The 19,550-nt window shown below is 37.3% G+C and overlaps 1 protein-coding gene across 4 annotated transcripts; it reads right to left on the bottom strand.

Annotated features, from left to right (window-relative positions):
- Positions 1-201: 201 nt before the first annotated feature.
- On the bottom strand, positions 202-18,346 carry LOC134630921 (protein mono-ADP-ribosyltransferase PARP6). Of its 4 annotated transcripts, none has more exons than XM_063478730.1 (23): positions 18,055-18,346; positions 16,651-16,723; positions 16,115-16,192; positions 14,359-14,468; positions 14,055-14,115; positions 13,798-13,888; positions 13,549-13,615; positions 13,197-13,346; positions 11,918-12,068; positions 11,333-11,464; positions 10,842-10,937; positions 10,467-10,559; positions 10,102-10,227; positions 9,768-9,833; positions 9,298-9,365; positions 9,011-9,059; positions 8,761-8,873; positions 7,146-7,218; positions 5,390-5,459; positions 4,492-4,571; positions 4,139-4,202; positions 3,575-3,659; positions 202-2,539 (listed from the first exon to the last, which is right to left on the bottom strand). In XM_063478730.1, the coding sequence occupies exons 2-23, from the start codon at positions 16,651-16,653 to the stop codon at positions 2,437-2,439; spliced, it is 1,929 nt and encodes a 642-aa protein (XP_063334800.1). In that variant the 5' UTR covers positions 16,654-16,723; positions 18,055-18,346; the 3' UTR covers positions 202-2,436. The 4 variants fall into 4 exon arrangements, with proteins under 4 accessions (XP_063334800.1, XP_063334809.1, XP_063334816.1 ...); XM_063478739.1 differs by having other exon boundaries at positions 9,768-9,830; XM_063478746.1 differs by having other exon boundaries at positions 14,359-14,453.
- Between the last annotated feature and the right edge of the window lie 1,204 nt (positions 18,347-19,550).

The raw sequence follows: 19,550 nt of genomic DNA, 5'->3' as shown, positions 1-19,550 counted from the left end.
CTGCCTTACCTTTATATACACGTGAGCGCGAATACACAGGAAAACATGTTGATCACCAACACAGGATTCAAACAGAACAGAGGACTCGAGCAGTCTAAGCGGTGGTGGAGTAATAGTGCCCCCTTCTGCTTAAAATGCCGCACAAAAGCTCAGCAACAATAGACATTTCCACACATATAATAAACAAAACGACGCCGAGAATAAGACTGTGCAAAACCAGGCTTTATTCTTGTTTTTTTGTCTGCATCGCCCCCTTTCATCTCGATCATAATCACCATCACTGTCATAACATCATCGTCAAAAACATTACTCACCAGTTACAGTCAGCGAGAGAAACGACTCTCAAAGACACTCAGTGTCTTGGCAAAAACAGGCATCAGCTGTTAGAAGAGTCCCAAGTCCCACAGTGGGTCAGCTGTACGTGTCCATCTTTTTCTGGGCAATACATTTCAACAAGCTCTCCAGTGTCCTTATGTACAATCTGTTTTGTTTTTGTGCCCCACAAGTCCATTCAGTGGTCAGTTTCAGAAGACAAAATCCATCTTAGTACAAACACAGTTAAGATGTTGGATATTTTAGTCTTGCTGATTCCATTAACATTTATTTTATCATGTCTTTTTCACCACTTCCCATCTACTGCAGGCCCAAGGACAGTCAAATTGTCCAGTTTAGGCGAACGCTGAGTAAGTGCAATGTCTATTATAATGTCAAGAAAATACAAAGCCACACATACATACATACAGTACATGACTAACTGATAAACTTGTTTAGCTATACAACATTGCCATTCTCCAACGTGAAACCAAAGAGTTGCACATTCATGCACCTCTATATAATATCCAGTCTCAGTTGCATTAGGGGTGAGAAGGATGTGAGCTCACCTGGACTAGATAATGTTTGTAGTTAGAAAACTGTCCATGATTTTCTGTACAGGTGATTTTGTTTGTGGATCCACTGGTCAGTGTAGTTCATACACAAAAATATTCATTTTAAATTGAGATATTCATTGGATGTTTAAGTAGTAAAGACTACTTAAAAAAGGGGTATATGACAGACTGTGGTAGTTTTTAAACAGAAAACAAACTTCAAGTAGTTGATGTAACATGTTATATGAAATCTGATCAACATTTTTTTCCATCAAGTGAGACAAGAGTAATGTGTATAATTTCACCTATATATTTTGCTGCATATTGCTGTTTTTGAAGGTCACACCTGACAACCAAAGTCACCCCAACTGGGTTTTTAAATGCCTGAAATAACTGTTTGTGTTGAAGAACTACAAATCCCATTATTCTTCAAAACAGGAACAAAGACAAAACCTTGATGGAGCGGTAAGTCATCACAACAAAACACTGTGCACTTTATCATAATTGTGGAATGAAAGGAAGAGAAACAGATCTTTACCAAAACAATAAACTGAATTCATTTAAAATTAGCAAAAACAGTGCCAATGTCTTAATTTCATAAAAATATCAACAGCAAATTTTTCAATATATGAATCCTTAAGGAAATGTTATTACATTTGTTCTTTTTGTCAAAAATTTGTCCAGAGAGAACAAAGCTTTTTTTTTTTTTTGCTTTTTTTTTAGAGCTCTGACATTTGGGGGTTCTAAAGATTTAAACTGCATCCTTAATCAAAACTGTCTTAATCGTTCTGTGAAAAATTCTAATCATGGTAAACCCCCACTTCAAAAGCAAAGTGCTTAATGTGTATGTGATCTGAGTCTAAACCACACCAACACCTCGTGTTTTGGATTCTGGGAAATTCATTGAGTATGCAGGGATGAAACGACAGAGCACTACTTGCTGCTCAGGGGCTAAACATATCACAAACATTAATTCATATCATTACTGAAAGAACACTGAATAATAGGAAAAGGGATAAAGACTTTGCAAACACAAAAATAAAAAAATAAAAAATTCCATGTGTATGTAAATCCATCACTTACTCGTTTGCCACAAAGGGAACAATTATCATTTGGAATGGTTATTTGTTTTACTATATATTCACAGAGAGAAATAAATAAATAAATGGAGATGAAGGGTTCAAAGGATCAGTAAAAATGCAGCAAAAAAGAAATAAGCCCAGTCAAACCAAGGTCAGAAGAGTGTGTGTTGATAATATATCCGATGACTACTGCCATTTTTCTTCACTTGTTTTAATGATATGAACTGAGAAAAGAAGACATTACCCCAATTAAGCCTAACTGTAGGTTAAATGACAATGTAAGGTGTAACAATTTGGAAAAAGGAGAAAAAAGAAAACAAGGAGACCAGAACAAAGCAACTTCTGAAATAATGTGCTTAAGAGCTCCCTCATCCTTCATTATCAGGCCTGAGGACAGCCCAGCTGAAAACATTCGCTAAAACTGTCTGCCTGCCTGTGTGCCTCCCACAGAGAAACGTATGGATCCAAACACTGCTGGTGAACCTCCATTAGCTCGAGTAGATCTGGGTCCCAATCACACGCATGATCTCCTTCTGCACCTTAGGCTCTTGGGTGTTGATGTTAGCATCTCCTACTTGGCCATCCTCATATCTGCGCATAGAGAGAACACTTTATATTTCTGCTTAACACCTGGTCTTGATAACGTCCCTGCCCTTTCTACTGCACTTTATTTTAGATATAACTGCCCAAATTAATGGTGCTTAAGCACAGCTTTAATAAGGAAGATCTGTATTCATTCTTCTGCCTGCATTCCTGGGCTGCTCGTCTATTTACATCACTTCCGCATTCCCACGCTGTCAAATTAAATTCTGTTGTCATCAATCAGGCCTAATATTTTTCTTACCCTCCTTCTGCAAGCCGCTTTTACACATACTTCAAATCTTAGTGGGTTTCTGTCATTCTGCCTTTCAGACTTAGATTCATGCAACCCACTTCCTCTTCATCTTCACCTGGCCAGAGCTGCTTATCCAAGTCTCCACCTGCTTCATCTCTACCATCACTAGTGTCTAGACTCCGGGGGGTGTCCTGTCCTACCAGACTCTAATTCCCAAGTAGTTTAAAACTAAAACTCTGTATTTCATTAATTCATGTTCAGTTTTTCCAAATATAGTTTACCTTATTTCATTTTAAGATTAAGATTTAATCGAGGTGTTAAGAAAATAGGCCTTTAAAAAGAACAACTGAGGTTTGGCTTGATGCTCCTGTCTGGGGAGCAAAAAAAAATTTAGGAGTTGTGTTCTGACATCTTTCTGTTTTTATTCTAACCACACTCTCCATTCTGAAAATAAGAAAAAGTACACACATAGCACAAGAGTTCATTTATACTTAGCTGTCATTTGAGTTAGACTGCAAGCAATCTAAAAAATATTTTCTAACTCAGAAAACAGAGAACACATTGATAAAATCTGCTATTTGGTGGGAAAAAATCCCGATCTTTAAATCACCTGCATCTTTACGCAGTGTAGCAGATTAAAAAATGAGAAAAAACAAAACAACATAAAAACACCAACTATGCATTCAAGAGTGACAGTGACAAAATTAGATGGGTATGCCAACTTAATTTTGTAATAATTCCAAGAATTCAGTTGAAATTATCAAGGCGCTGAAAGTTACTGAAATACTTACACAAAAAAGAAGCGAGTACAGACATGGTCAGAAACCGGACACACCCAGATGTTTCCATGCTTCTGCAGATCCTTTGATGTGATAACTGTTAAAATCAGAGAACTGTGTTTTATCAAAGGAACGTTATTAGAAATTGTAAACTGTAACAACAGTGCTTCTTGTTCTGCTTTGATTGTAGTGTTGCTGTTGTTCAGGAATTATCTGATACAGCATAAAATGTATTATAGCCTAAGTGCTAAATGGCCTTATTATTCTAAGTGATGCACTCTAGCTTTATTTTTATTGTCTCCTTCAATAATAGCAGTGATCATATTGCCATGACTTCATAGCAAGAGCAATTGCATTATAATATCTTTTAGTCCGTAATAGGACTCTATTTGTATTTTACTTTATCAAGGTTTGTCAAGTTTAAAAAGGGTCGAGTAGAAAATATCAAAAATGTGTGTATTAGTTGTTACATCATGTCACATTTAGTCAGTAGTTAATTTATTTCTAAAAAGCTATAATGATGTGACTCAGTTTAACCCATCTACCAATAATATTACACCTCCTATATAATATTACCTTCACAAAGAGCAATACAGTTCAAGTTTCGACTCTGAAGAAACCTTGACTGGATAGGACGGCTCTGTTGAAAAGCAAACATCACTCAATTAGTTGTTACAGAAAAGGCGATGATGTAACTGAAGCATCCAAAAGACAAATAATTAATGTTTAGAAATACTGAAATTATATGGTTCGCCACAGTCAGGTTCAAGGTGAAGATACAAGTGTTTAAAGCATGAAAAACATCAAAAAATGCAAACTGCCTTTTGGAAACCAACTCTCATCTAACCATCAATGTTATTTTAAAAAGAAATCAGAGAGCTTTTTAAGAGATCGGTATAATAAAACTGTGACTCTTCACTGTCCCTCACCTGTGGTATAGTGTTCATGCGGTTGTAACGCTGCACTAGTTCATCTTTGGTGGGCATGCGGTGCTGTCCTTTCCCCATTCCTGCAAGAAGCAGCAAACAACAAATAAAAACAGTCAGAACAACTTTACCTCAACACAACCAATATGTGGGAAAAAAAGAAACAAAAAACTTTCTCTGGTGAACTTTTTGATGTCCTTGTCAACAGGTCCAACTTTAATATAAAATTCACTGCCCTAAATGGTACCAAATACATGCTACATGGAAAACAAGCAAAAAACCAAACATTCAGCGTAAGACATTTTCAGTATTGATAAACAGTTCAAATGGTACTTGTTTTAGACTGTGAATATAATTTTAAAAAATTTAGTACTTAGAAAAGTAGCTGGGAAGATAAATCCAAGTAGACGTAATGTCAAAAACTGTACCATCTGTTAAGTATTTTGCTTTGTTTTAAGAATTCCACATCCATTCTTCAAGTTAACATATGTTAATAGCTGGCCCCCACTAGGAACACACTGTGCTGACGTCCTTATTATCGCCAGCAAACCATATAAGCCTTGAAACATCTTTGCAACCCTCAACTGACAAAGCCAAAGCCAGATTAAAACCAAAAATGTGAAAACACACAAATCCAATGACAAACCTATTTTTATACAGCCACAACATGAAGCATGGCATGGCAGGTGGCACAGAAGCTCAGAGGCCCGAGACCCAGCACCCAAAAATGGAAACACAGTACAGCACAACAGGATAACATGGCAGGCACCCACAAGTGAAAATGGAGTGTTCCAGGATGTCAATTAGGCCATGTAGCAAACACAAAGGATACTCGGTGAACATGGTGGAAAAGGCGAGAGGGGGGGGCACAGAGGTCTGAATGGTGATGAACCGTTCCTACCTGAGTATCCAAAAGATATGCTGGAGATGGGGCTCAGATAGATGCCCTTTCCATACGCTGCCCCATGCAGCTTGGGTTTGAAAAGAGCAGGAAGGAAGGGTCACTGAGCATGTGCACAGGACAGCCTTACACACACATATGTACACTTGGAAATGCTAACACATACAGTGAAATTCATCTCAGATCAACTGTACTTAAATTAGCCTGTGAATGTCAATGATTTTAATATGTATGTGACAGTTCCCCTCAACAACCAAGCATACTAAATACACCCACACATGCAAAGTGCAAATCTAAATTCTGCAAAGTGGAAAGCGTCAAAGAGAGAAATTGTTCCAGGAATCTGAAGCAATTCATATACAGTTACACCTGCTAACTTCTTTCAACATTATGCATTAGAGATGAAGTGATACTCTTGATTTTTGTGCTTTGAATTTTTGCATAAATGTCCAGGTATTCAAATAATACTTGCATGAAACTTGAAATGTAGACATAAATGGAAAGATGGCAAAGTACAAAGATAACTGATTATAAGGTGAGCCTTCTCTCTGCAATGTCTGCAGGGAGGAAAACAGAAGGGCCACACATGTAACGACCAAGAGTCAAATTAAGAGGAAGAACAAAGAGCCACTTGACTGGGAATGCATGAGGGAGACAGCAGTCAGGACATTGCACATCTGGAAGAAATGAAAAGGAACAAGAGACAAGAGATTCTGTGTGATGGCTGGAGCTAAAGGCAGATTCAGTCATCCTCCTCCTCCTGCTGTGAAACACAATGACAGAGGAACAGTGTCAATGCTCAAGGTGAAATAGAGAGAAGGGGGAGGCAGACGAGCACCGAAGCAAGATCAAAGATGAAGACTTCAAAAAGTTGGAGAATAAAGAAGGCATAAATGAAACACATCAGCACGATAGAACAATCATGGCTGAAAGATCCTTGAGGTTTCAGATTTAATTGTGTTTAATCTATTTTCAGGACAAGCCTGAGTCTCTCCCGAGCAGCAGTCTTTATCAGCTGTATTATGCAAATGAAACAGTCTGTGCTCTCTGAAGATCAAATCTTTTCCCTTGTTTTTTTAAGAATTATCTTTTAAAGACCAGATTGATTACAACTACAACAAAATAAAAGTGAGAACAAATGCGGAAATTAATAAGAATTAAAAAAATAAAAATCACAAATATAATTGGGATAGGTGGTATGCCCTTCTTTCCTGGAAAACTCTACAGTTCTTATATGGTCATTTGTTCCACTTTGGTATTAACAAGTTTTATATAAACATTTGAATGATTTATATAAAATATTTGTCCTAACTTTGAGTATACAAAGAGTAGTGACAGTTACTAACCTTTCAATAGCGATCCCTATTCACTCTGTTGAAGGCTGTACTCACTGCCACAGAACTTGTCCTCTGCGTCCTTTAAATACAGATCTAACCTACTCAGTGCTCTAGATGGTTGACCCCAACAGGGCACACAGGCTCTCAGCTGACACCACAGTCCACTTCCTTTGTCCCACAACAGGAAGGGACATGCTGTCTGCTGTTGCCAGCAGAGAAGGCAGAAAGAGGCTGACGCTGGCAAGGAAAATCTCCTAGTGTGCCCTGCTTGCTAAAATGCCAATTGCAAAGCTCATGAAAAGGAAGCTGGCATCCATTAACTGTGAAAATGAATCAGCCGGACAGCGAGCCTGCTTTGTGCAAGGGCAGGTTTGCTGTCCGATAGGAGATGCATCCAGCTAACTGCCAGGGTTACATACCTGCAGTTTGGTATAAGAGGCATTGACTAGTCCATTTCTCAGAACAGAGTGCCAGTTCTCTATATGGGAACCACTAGAGCAAGTGTAGAGAGGGAGAGATAAGAAGATAAAACAAATGCCATGTGAATATAACAGTGTAATAGCGTGGAATCACTTTTTCGTATTGGCTCGATCTCTGCTGTTTAACACTGGAAAAAAATTAACAAAAACAAATATTTTGTTCTCTTTTCATAAAGATCTTTGTAAAATATGTTATCACAAAATATTTAATCTTATAGTTTTTCTATTTTAAAATTCATCATTTTTCATGAACTGGGTAATTGAAGCTTATTACTGGCAAGAGAGAGCAGCAACAGGGATGAGCAACTGGATCCTGAATATACTTGCATTTATCAGCATGTAAATTACTGCATAAGAGGATTTTTTTTTTAAATTTAATTTTAAAAAGAAAGGGTTAAAAAAGCTATAAATCTTTTGGTTTTTAATAATTTAACATTCTACAAAATCTACAACTTAATTCATTAAAAGAGAAGATAACATCACAATCTTCCAGATTTATATTGGTTAACTAAGCCTTAAAACACGGGCAAGTAGTTTTTTTAATATTTTTAACTAATCAGCCTTTGAGCGTAATTAAAGGAACAGTTCACCCCCAAATCAAATTTCTGTGTTTTTGAGCTGACTAGTGGTGCTGTTTATCCATCTGGATTGTTTTGGTGTTAGTTGATAAGTTTTGCAAATATCAGCTGTACGGATTTCACTTGAATATGATGAAGCTAGATTCTGCTGCTCAAAACACCAAAATACACGAATCTCAGCAACAACATCTATTTTCAGTAATCATGACCCAGTATAAGGTTACTTTTCTACTGATTTTTTTCAAATATATTATTTGGTGATTTGAGAACCATTAGGCAAGTGCCATTTAATTCCTTTATATGTGAGATGGTCTCTCTTTTTTTCAAAAAGTCATGTTTCTATTTATATCGATATAAAAAAAAATTGCAGTCAGGCTAAATTAAGCATTTGGCATTTTCTGTTATCTGATTATTAAATTTGTAGTAGGAACCATCATGCAGAGAGACTGTAAGCCCTGTTGGTGAATTAGTTGTACCCTGCACGTGCCCAGATGGGTTGTGAGTATCTAAAATATTCAGCACAGCCCCATCTGCTACAGTACAAATCTGTATCTCACAGATATTGCTGGCTCCATGTGCTGGCTAAGAAAGGTGGTTTCTCAGTCCAGGAGAATGACCATTGCTCTGTGCTGTTATTTGTTATGGTTCCATAAAAATCTGCTAAAGTGGCCCCTTTCAGCAAATGCATAATGACCAGGTGTTACACTGAGACATGTACATGTTTGCAAAGTATAGCGCTCCAAAGCTAAATTATGCATTCATTTTAGCAGCTATGCTTGATTTGACATCAATTATTAAAAGAATTTGATTCCTCAGAAAATATTTCCCACCAGCCACACGCTTATAAATATAATAACCACTAAGTGTTTTCTGATACTTCAGCACTGCCTAAATGGTTTTACTTCTTAAGCATTAAAGGCTTTAAAATTTTAAATTCATTTACTGACAACATGTTAAATAATGGAAATGTAACTCACTGGAAGGCAAAAGTGCTGCCGTATAACTTCTTGGCAGTGCGAAAACGAGCTTCCTTGGCTGGGGGGCTGCTGAGCAGGAGGAACTGGTGGGAGGTGTGCATGAATTTCAGTTGCTGTTACGGTGAGATCATTGAGATGAGAGAATATCAGAGACAAGTGGACAGGGAACGAGTACGTATCAAATTACACAATATAGCATTCAAAAATGTTTATAGAAGGGACATAAGGCAATATTGTTCTGGTTTCCTACCCTACTGAGAGGCAGCTTGACGATATGAGATCTGTTACTGGAAATAATCCTGTAGAAACATAGAGAAGAGATTCAAATATGTATATAAACTATATTGTATCATAATAGCATCGTGTTAATACTACTCACAGCAGACATCTTGACTTGTCAAAGTAAAAACAACACATCACTGAAGATGTTTCCTTTTTTTTCAAGTGTCCAAGTATCCCATGGCAATATGACAGTGAGGTGATGTAGATAATACCAGAAGGTGAAAACACACAGCACAACGGATTCTCTTTACTCACCACTGTAGCAGGGGATGGGCCAAAGGGTCTAGTTTGTCCATCTGTTTCTTAATCTCCAGATATGAACCCTGGAAAAAACATGCAAATGTGATTTTCTTTTTTTTTTTTTGTCCTTCCCAAAAACAAATGAGTAAGCTTTTACTTGTGATGTGAATATTATATAATGATATCATCTTATAGATGCAGTCCAACCACAGTAGGTAACAAGTGGGTAAACACATGTAGCATGGAGAAGATACCACTTTGATTAACAAAACTGCATCCATGAAGATTAAACAGCACCGTTCCTTAAATTAAAAAAAAAAAAAATGTGAACGGACATTGTCAGTAATCTCGATACACATAAAAGCCTACTTCCAAAGACATTGGGATGCTATTTTTATCTGCATTTTACATGCCTTTCAACCCATTTTAAAAAGAAGCTACTCTACTATTATGGCCTTTCTTTCCCTCCCACCTCCTTCTTGTACCTGGGTCATTTCCCGAATGGACATTACACTATCCAGTGCTTTTTGTAGTCTTTCATAATTCTTCTTCTGTGTTCACCGGTTGAGCCAAACATCCATTGTATGCAGTAAAAGAGAGAACAACATACAGAAATCTAAAATCACTGGAGACATACAGGTCTTAGGTTTAATCATTAGTTTGAAATATATAAAATAGAAAAATAAATTTTAACAATAATTTTAGTTTTTTCTGATGGCAGAAGTGTTTTTTTTTTTAAAGTATGCAGTATGTCTTTTTCAAATTAAATGTCATGATGGAATTAAATATGATCTTTAGAAATGCAGTGAGGATGCTGACCTTTGGATTAAAGGCAAGAGTCTTGGGGTCATTGGGATCAACAACTGAAGGGTAAGGCTCAAATATGATGCTCTTACGAGGAGACTCCAGGGCAGCTCGACACATAGCTACAAGAAGGTCCACGACCTGGGAAGAGAGGGGTTATATATTTATATTTTGTGCCTTCAGTTTATGCTGATGACTGAAATTGTGTTTTTTCCAATAACACATATTAGCTACAGTTAATCAGAATTGGATCAAAATGTTGACATTGGTATTTTTGTTCTTATCTATAGTTCAGCATTTTTATCTAATATCTAAAGGAATGGACTATAAAATCCAAATAATGTGCATTATTTGATATACTGTCGAAGTGTTGTGGTCACCTCTGCTCCGGTGGCCACTTCCTCTGCAGCTCCAGACATTACACCCAGAGTGTAGAAAGAGAACACACACAGCTCCCTTGTGCACACAGCAGGCTGCATGAACAAACAAAGTTTAATCTACACCTATTTCGAAATCTACTACCCATACACAAAAAGGTACATTAAGTCACACAATCTTCCCATTTGCTTACTCTAGTATTAAGTAAGCAAGAAAATCTTCAACCAGAAATATGTATATGTATATTACTGACAGAAAAAAAAAATCATAGATCATGTTTCAAGTTTTACTGATATGTTTTCCACTTATATAAGGGGTTCATATTTCTGCATCTCATACTTATACATCTATGTGTTTCTCTTATTTGCCACTGGTACCTTCAGCATGGATCCATTCTGAAAGACATGCTGTTCGTCACAAACCACGCAGTACTCATTAAGTGTGGGGATCCTCTGTTCTGAGTACTTCATTATCTGTTTGGGGGGAAAGCAGAGTAGTGTTCTGAATTAATTGTCATCTTCAGCACTGCCATTCAAAGGAATTCTGACTATTTTGGCAAAGTTGTTACAATGCCATGGTTTTGGGTCCTAGAATAACAATACATTTTAGAGCTCAACAATCAGTTACACAATACTAGGAGCTAATAGAATCTACAGACTGTATGGCGTGGGTTCACACCTAACAATGATGAAATCCCCAGGAGCCATTTATAAATTACTCACCAGGTATTATTTTTTATTTTTAAGTCATTCAAACAACGTGTGGTATTTTAATGCTCAGGTAATTAGTTTACTTTCTTCTTAGCCATGACTGAGACAAAATGTAGAAGTGGCTTTGTAAGTGGACTGACATCTTTTTGAGATCTAACCTGCACTAAGAAGCCATACTCCAAGGTAGGAATGTTCTTGCAGTGGCCGCCCGCCTGGGATGAGAAAAACAATTCAATCAGCTGCCTCGTGGTAATCTGCGCTGGGGCCCTGGCCGCCGGGACAGCCACAGTCTGATGAGTCAAGTGAAGACAAAGCATTATGGGAAAGGGCGCACCAGCCATGTTACGGTAAGGGTAGGGAAAGACTCAGGTGGGTACAGTGCAGGTGGCGGGTGACTGAGAAGGGGGTCAGAGTGAATCACAGCGGATTAAGACATAAAAACAAAAAAATACTTAAGTTTCTTAATAACAGCATTTCACCACATACAATTTCCAGAATTACAGTACTTAAAATATTAACTTCTAACATTACGGGTTTCTACAACAGAACTTTTATGAGTGGAAAGAAAGTAAAGTTAACAGCCTCAGAGTTGTGGTGTAAACACTGCGACCAAAACTTGACATGTGACAGTTAAAATATATATTTATTGAGAAAGAGGGAAAGGAGTAAAATTTACACAAGTCAGCATTTTAACTGAAAGGTATTTCACATTTGGGTGTTGATTTGTCAAGACTTGCTCTGACCTGGCTATTTGGTGGATAGCTGAATAGCTCTCCTTTAGGGTTCTTCATGGTACAGGAGATCGAGCGGTTCATTAAGCGCGTCACCCTCAGCTCAGGGACACTTAGCTTCCCTTTTAAAACTGTGTCTTGAATCAGAGGAAAACTTGGAGACCTGACAGAGACCAAAATACAAAGAAAGCTGTCATTCAGAGTTTCAAAGGGGATATGATTCAGAGCACAAAGGATTTAGATTTTAAGGTTAAAGAACACATTTTGGTATCACTATGATGCTGCTAACAACAAAATCTTAATTGTGAGCAATCTCATTTTAAAAATCATATTATTTATAATAATATATGATCTAGACTGTAATATATTTGTCGACTATAGGCTTAGACAATTTTATAGTGACATCTTCTAAAGAAGTACACACTCTGCTCTAGTGATTCATACTGTACTAACAGGTAATACTAGCTCTGACAACTGGAATCTGACAGCAGCTCAAGTCACTAACTGTTACCTGCAAGAGCCAGTGTTGACTTCTACCATTGCTCTCAGTATATAATCAATGTACCACCTTGACGTGAGACTTGTCAAGTTTTGAGAATGTCAAGACAGGCTAGTAGTTAGAGGAGCTGACCTCCACTGAGTGGGCTGGGATTTAATCCCTATGCACCGATAACTGTCAAAGAATGTCTGAGGAAGTCAGAAGCCAAAAATTGTAGTTACCCAAAGGGGAATTTGGTTGTGCTTGTCAAAGCTTGAATTTCAGTCAGTCTTCACAATGCTGAGTCAGAGCTACCATTCCTGTTTGTCTTTTTTGCTATAGTTCACCTAATAGTTTGTAGTATTTATATGGTGTATTTATCCTGTTTATGAACGTAGGTAGAGAATGAATCATTAAACTTTAGGTGCGCACAGTATTGTGTATCATGAAACCTTAAGTTCCATATGATTTATGATTTGTGCTTTCAGCTTTGTTTTTATTTTGGCAGATATGCTTATTTCCTACTGCCTAAGACTGATAACTAACTTTGATAATTAACTGGAGAAACATAGCATATTAGCACTTGCCACTACAGTCTGAATCAGCTATGAGATGTTCTCAAAAAAGTCAATGTCTTCCATCACTATGCCTATATTATGTCAGTAAATAACAAAAGTACAAACAGACTACACAGAAAGCAAACATGCATTTGTGATGAATGAAAAAAAAAGACAGAAATCAGAAATTAAATCTTACTCGGGATTCCAGTGTCATTTACCAATTGTGAAGCTAAAGTGTGAGAGAGATACCTACTTTGGGATGGGGGAGAAGATGCTGAGCCCGGCACGGAACTTCTTGATGGTCCCTCCGGCTTTGAACCAGCTGTGCCTCTTCTCCTGCTGGGCCTTGAGAAACTCATTGCTGAGGTGCTTCCACTGCTGTGAGGTGAATGTGCTCAGGATCCTGTGATAACATGACAGTGAGGAAGGAAGACGCTAATTTTCTCTTTCAATCGGCACCAAATAAACCTTCTCATAAACTAAATATTACTATTACGTTAAACTAAGCTACTGAAACTAACTGAAATTTTTCTGCAGCTCTTGCTCACAATGGTACAGGTATAGAGTTTTTTTAGGTCCCAAATTTAAGAGATTACATCACTTACTTTTTAAGTTGCAGGCCCAAGCTGAAACCTTCTTTATTTGATGGCTGGAACACTTCTACTGACGGCTCTAAATAAAGATGACTAATATTATTACACATAGTGTACAGATAGACACAAACTGTGTTTGTTTTTTTCCCCCATTCTCCCTCTTGTACAGCGCACAATGTACTCATCTCTCACACTCATTGAGTAGCACAAATACAAAGTCCCTTCCAGAAAACCAACATCCACAGTGACATCTTTACTCACCGGGTCCATCGAGATACTGAGAAAGAGAAAAGCGAAGTCTCAGAATAATTGGTTCTGTTCTGATAACTTTCCATGCCGTCGCAACTTCCTCCTGAGTCGGACACAGACACACAAATATGCAGAGTTAGCATCCTAATTAAAGACATTTCTTGTAATATAAAGAGATTATAATTTTATGATGCATTTTACTTTGCAAACTGTCAATATTAGAATAGTAATAGGCAAAATTGGAGGAGGTGTTTCCAGTGAAGACTCACATCTAAGAAACTGATGTTAATATGAAGATCGATGTCTACATCATCAATGGTTCCATACTCCCTGTTCATAAACACAACAACATGTAGAGTTAGTTTATCATGAGTAATCAAAGTTATACTCAAACCAGTTCACGTGGTTATACCCTGAGGGTGGTTGTTTTTTTCTCTTTTGGCCCAACTAGTTATAACAGAGTGCAAGCATGTTTAATCTTATCTCTACTTAGTTATTTCTTTCAAAACTAGTCAAAATTTAAACAGCTTGATTGCATATGTGTGTGTGTGTGTCTTACTATCTATGCTGTACCTGACAGAGATAGCACTGTCAGTGTAGATGTCTTTTACAGCCTCAATGTCTGCATCCAGTTGAGGGTGTCGATACAGGTCAGCAGCACAACTCCCCTGCAATAAGCAGCACTGGTCACAGTTATAGCAGGGAATGAATTCTCAGTGGTTCCTAATCTTATTTTCTTTTTTAATCAAACATATCCCCACACACCCCACAGTCCCATCAGATAAAATCCAAGCACTCGTTACAGTTGTGTTTCAAAACAGTTTAAGTTTTCAAGTTAAGCCTTAAATTAGAGATTGCTTATCAAAATGAATTATCTAACATTTGATATTGCTACAGTTTGCACACAATTGTTCATTCACTGTTTGTGTTAGTTTGCATTTGTACCAGCTTAAGGTTTCAACTAGCTGCTCATTACTTTCACACACTTATTTTAACTAATCATCCACAGTATGCTTTACTATGACCTTGCAAAGCTCTGACTCAAAAACAAAATCTTTATAACAAAGCAATATTTTTATATGAAACTATAGTTAATAACTTAAATGGGATATCTGAACAATATGATATGGAGTGGTATTTAATCTTTATATTACAAAAATTAAAAAGCCTAAATAAAATGTACTATGTCTGTCATATATGTTCCTGATATCTAGAGTTGATATCTCTTCCCTTCAGCTGAGTGTGTAGAACAGATCACACAGTTTTGTTCTTATCTTCACTACACTGCTTTCAAGTTCTCTGACTGCACTGAAACGAGCGTTAAGTCCCAGACTGGATTTACATTTCAATCAAAAGACTTCCAAGATAACCACAAAAAGGATAACTAACAGATTAAGGTCTTATATGTGAGTGAAGCAATGAACTTTGTGAGATGAGATGATACATTAAATATTTGCATCAGAAATGAATTTGACTGAGGTACTTGGGATTACTTGGGCTATTTGGGGTTATGTAAGGTGTAAATAGTAAATGAAAATACTATGATCCTAATTTGAATAAAAACACAACATTCCCAGATCGTCACATATGGTAATATAAACACTTACACAACTTCACAAAACACAGCATCACATTCTGTAATTAATTAAAAATACATTGGGCCTTTTTCCAGCACAGCATTAGAATGCAAATGTCAGTCATTTGGCCCATCGGAGAGAAACATGTCAAAAATTATTTACCACAATGCCGTGACATTTGGTCTGAATATTTACAGTTCCCAAGAGAATCATCCCAAATGATTCTGCTGACCTCTGACTTATTGTCTGCAGTTACTATTGGGTCAAAAAATCCTCCTGACATAAACTTGTGTCTGTAGCAGTATATGAAAAGTAGAGATCTCTGCTCATGCATGTTAAATTGCTAAAAGATTACCTTTGTACCAACTGGGCTATAATATCACAAAAAAGCACTGTACCAAAGATATGAGGCTTACTTTTTCCTTCATAACACTCTCAGTTATTACTGCTGAGGATTTAATAATGACAGAAGGCCTAAAATAAACACCATACATGTTTTTGACTTACCAACATTATCCTAACGTGAGGTGAAATTAACAATACAAGTAATATGTATTTCAAAACCTGTAAACTAACTGTGGTTTTGTTTGTGTCAATGTATTATAACATTGGGAAAAACTATTTTTTTAAAAACACATAATTTTAAATAACTAGAAATAACCACAAATAAGCACAAGTAGTAAAAACACAATGCCAATATCCTGACAACAGATTCAACAGAGATTTTGCGATGGTAATAGTGTTTGCTGTACCTGAATGCCATATAGGAATTGTTCTGATTCGTTCTCCCCATCTGACTCCTCGTCTGTCCAACACTGTCCTTTGATGTCCTGTGGGCCCACACATTGTGAAAAAGCTATTATAGTGCAGTGGGACGAAAAAGCAACCTCTTTCTATCATCCTTTCATCTCCCACTTCTCTATTTAGACTTCCTTCATGTGCTTCAAAATACTGCTTAAATAGCATCGCAAAGAGAGAGATGAAGGGACACGATTTATTTCCGACAGGATATTCTCTCAGTTCAACCCTTTTTAAACGAATCCTCAAATGACAATGAAAAAGGATGACTTTACAAAAATAGGATTTTATAAATAAAATGAACTCTGTTTCTTATCGTTTCCAGCAAAGCCTGAAACCCAGAGGTCCAACAGAATAAACCAAATTATTTATTTTGCCACGTCAATATAATTTAATTTAAAGCTTTTTATATCATTAACAAAGACAAAAAAATTTTACACCATTGTAATGATAAGTAATGATTACGCCAATAGGTTCTCAGTTGTCTTACCATTGGGTCTGCTGTTATGGCTCTCTCAGACAGGTTTGGGCCTTTGATTAGTGCCAACCATGTCAGCCTGTTTCTAGGTGGAAGGAGTGAGAACACAAAAGTGCAGAGCTTTGATTGACAGTCTCACATGACTCCTCAGTATCATAACCTCGAAAAATACAAATATAAAATTAAAAACAAACAAAACAAAACAAAAAAATAATAAAACAAGAAACAAAGAGGCCACTGCAAGTGACGCCATGCTTTGTAAACGGTGCCCTCCTCCTCTTTTCTTTAAATCTTCTGCACTTCACCTTGCCATGTATCCTAGCAACAGCCATCTCTGCCTTCTTTCAGAGTGGCATTAATCACTGCAGAGAGAATGTGTGGGAGATATGTGCAGTACGTTCAGTTCCAAGGATGTTTCCATTTTTTTGTTTGTTTTTTTTTCCAGGAATTTAACCTAAAAATATCAAAGCAGCAGAGGTTTTTATAGGCCTTACCTGTTGTAGACACAAGGCTAAAGCAGCACATTTACTTATCTCACTGCACTGTTAGACTGCGATTTATTGTTATGAGAGTGAGGAACAAATGTGAAAAAATATATATTTTCTGAGCTAATTTCCCCCGAGTTAGCCTAAAAAGAGCACTAGAGTTTTAAGTAATTTTTAACGCAAGAAAACAATAGCTGCCTCAAATGAAACAACAGTCACAATGATTGCCAAAAAATATCTAAATGATCCAGCCGCTCCCTTCTGTTAGATATGTAAACAATGCACTGCTGAAAATTACAATTTACATAGTCCAGCCCACATCAAACAATAAAATGAATGAAAAATTAACAAAATAGGAAATGATCTAGGAGGGGTGAATGCCTTGAAAAAGACAAAGACAAAAAAGAACAGACATACACAAAGCCATTCATGGGATATATAGGTCAGTATAGTAAAAAGGATACCAATTTTTCATGTCTTCTTTGACTAGGCCTGTTTCAGTACGTCTACATGAAAATTATGGGTATCTGTTTTTGTGAGTCTGTCATGATCATGCTCTTCTCATTGTTGTAAAACACCCTTTCTTACAACAATAGCACACAAGTAAATTCTCATTAAACACTGCTGCTCTCAAAACCATATCTTCTTCTTTAGCTTCTTCTCTTTTCTCTATATGCCTGCTGCCTTGCTGTTCTCAACCGTGCTAGCATCTACATCCTCCCAGCTCCCTAACCCGCCATTCCTGGAGCCTCTGTCGTCTCACATGCCAATAGTTACTGACACAGTGCCCACCCCCACACAAACACACATTTAGCCGTCCCCATTCCTCCTTTTGATAACTATTTAGCTTAAACACAGAGGCAGTCAGGCGTATTTTCCCCTCCCCCCATGCTCTGGAACCCCCCCACCTACCCCATCCATCCACACTTACCTCCACAGAGGATGGAGACTGGGATGCTGTCCTTGCCTCAGCTTTTCTCCCTCTTAAAGGGCACACCTGCCTCTCTCTCGGCGGCTGCTTTCCACTGAAATGATAGATGACAATAAGTCCTTTCAAATAAAACCAAACCAGAGCCACAATCCTAAATTCTAAAGTGTCTATTTCTCAATGCTTGTGGTGTGCGTCTGTGGGCAAGCCAGCTAGTGTGTGTGAGTAAGAGCCTATGTGTTTATCTATTACAGATCTCTGCTCTTACTGCTCTCTTATATTTTGCCTGACAACACTGAGGTGTCTGAGCATGCTCAGTGAGACTAGGCAAGCCAGTCATGTGACCTGCAGCTGACTGCACTGCTGCTGAGAAATAAGGGGGAAAATGGCTCTGCATGTGTATGCATCTGCCTGTGTGTTTGCGTGTGGTGTGCGGTTGCATAAGTCAGTGTCCATTAGTGTGCTCTTTTACTTTGGAGGTAGCTTTTGGTTGATATTTTAGTGCTTCACGTCTTCTTTAAATTTATTTAAGATAAAAATAGTATAATTATACCACAAGCTACATTTGCACTGTATACTACATAGCATGCAGTTACATGCAATAAATATTTCATGCAACATAATATACTAACACTCCAATTATGTTTTAAAAAGTGACTTCTATTATATTAACATTATAAGAAAATAATCGTTCCCATCTCCAAAATAGACTCACTTGCATGTGTGAGACAATGGCCTTTCAGCTAATCAGTCTTTACCCTCTTTATCTCCAGGTATCTATTTAAGAACTGGCCTGAAGAATGGGAAGATTAATGGACAGGTGTCCATCCACTTGCCTGTTGTGAGGCTGTAGTCTGGACAGACATGCTTGGGACAGCCCCTTACCCACCCAATTGCTAGGTATTGGATAAGATAAAGGCAGATGCACAGATGATCTACTGAAAGAGTGTGATTGTTTACACCCGAGTTTGCTGAGTGTCTTGGAAAGCTGCTTTTTGATTGTTATTTATCCTCATTTTAGGTTTTTTTTATTAGTGTATTCTTATTTTTTCCTGATTATTGCACTATAGCGGCTGGTGAAAAACAATATTTTGTTTCAACCTGTGCATTTCTGTAAATACCATGTGAAATGACAATAAACTTGAATCTTGATCTGCTGTGGCGACCTCTAAAGGAACCAGCTGCCAGAAGAAGAAAATAAGACATTTATTTGTCCCACAATAATGCAAACTAAAGGGTACTGACTCCAATGAAACACTATAAATATGGGGTTTAACGTCATTCACAGTGATTTCATCAGCTTACAGAGTTTAGACTTCTTGGTACTTTATTTGTGAAGCTAAGAAGTCAATCTAAATATTCTAAATTACATATGCAGACTTATTTAGACAAGAGGTTGCCAAATTAAGGGAATCGCTTTTGATTAAAGTCTACAAAAGAAAACTGCACACACGAACCCTTTGTCTGTTTGTACATTTTTCTAATGTTTCAGTTTAGGG

This window comes from Pelmatolapia mariae, linkage group LG1 (genome assembly GCF_036321145.2).
Source record: "Pelmatolapia mariae isolate MD_Pm_ZW linkage group LG1, Pm_UMD_F_2, whole genome shotgun sequence".
Classification (NCBI taxonomy): Eukaryota; Metazoa; Chordata; class Actinopteri; order Cichliformes; family Cichlidae; genus Pelmatolapia; species Pelmatolapia mariae.
The sequence above is the reverse complement of the archived record's forward strand: the minus strand, read 5'-3'. Positions and strand labels throughout refer to the sequence as shown.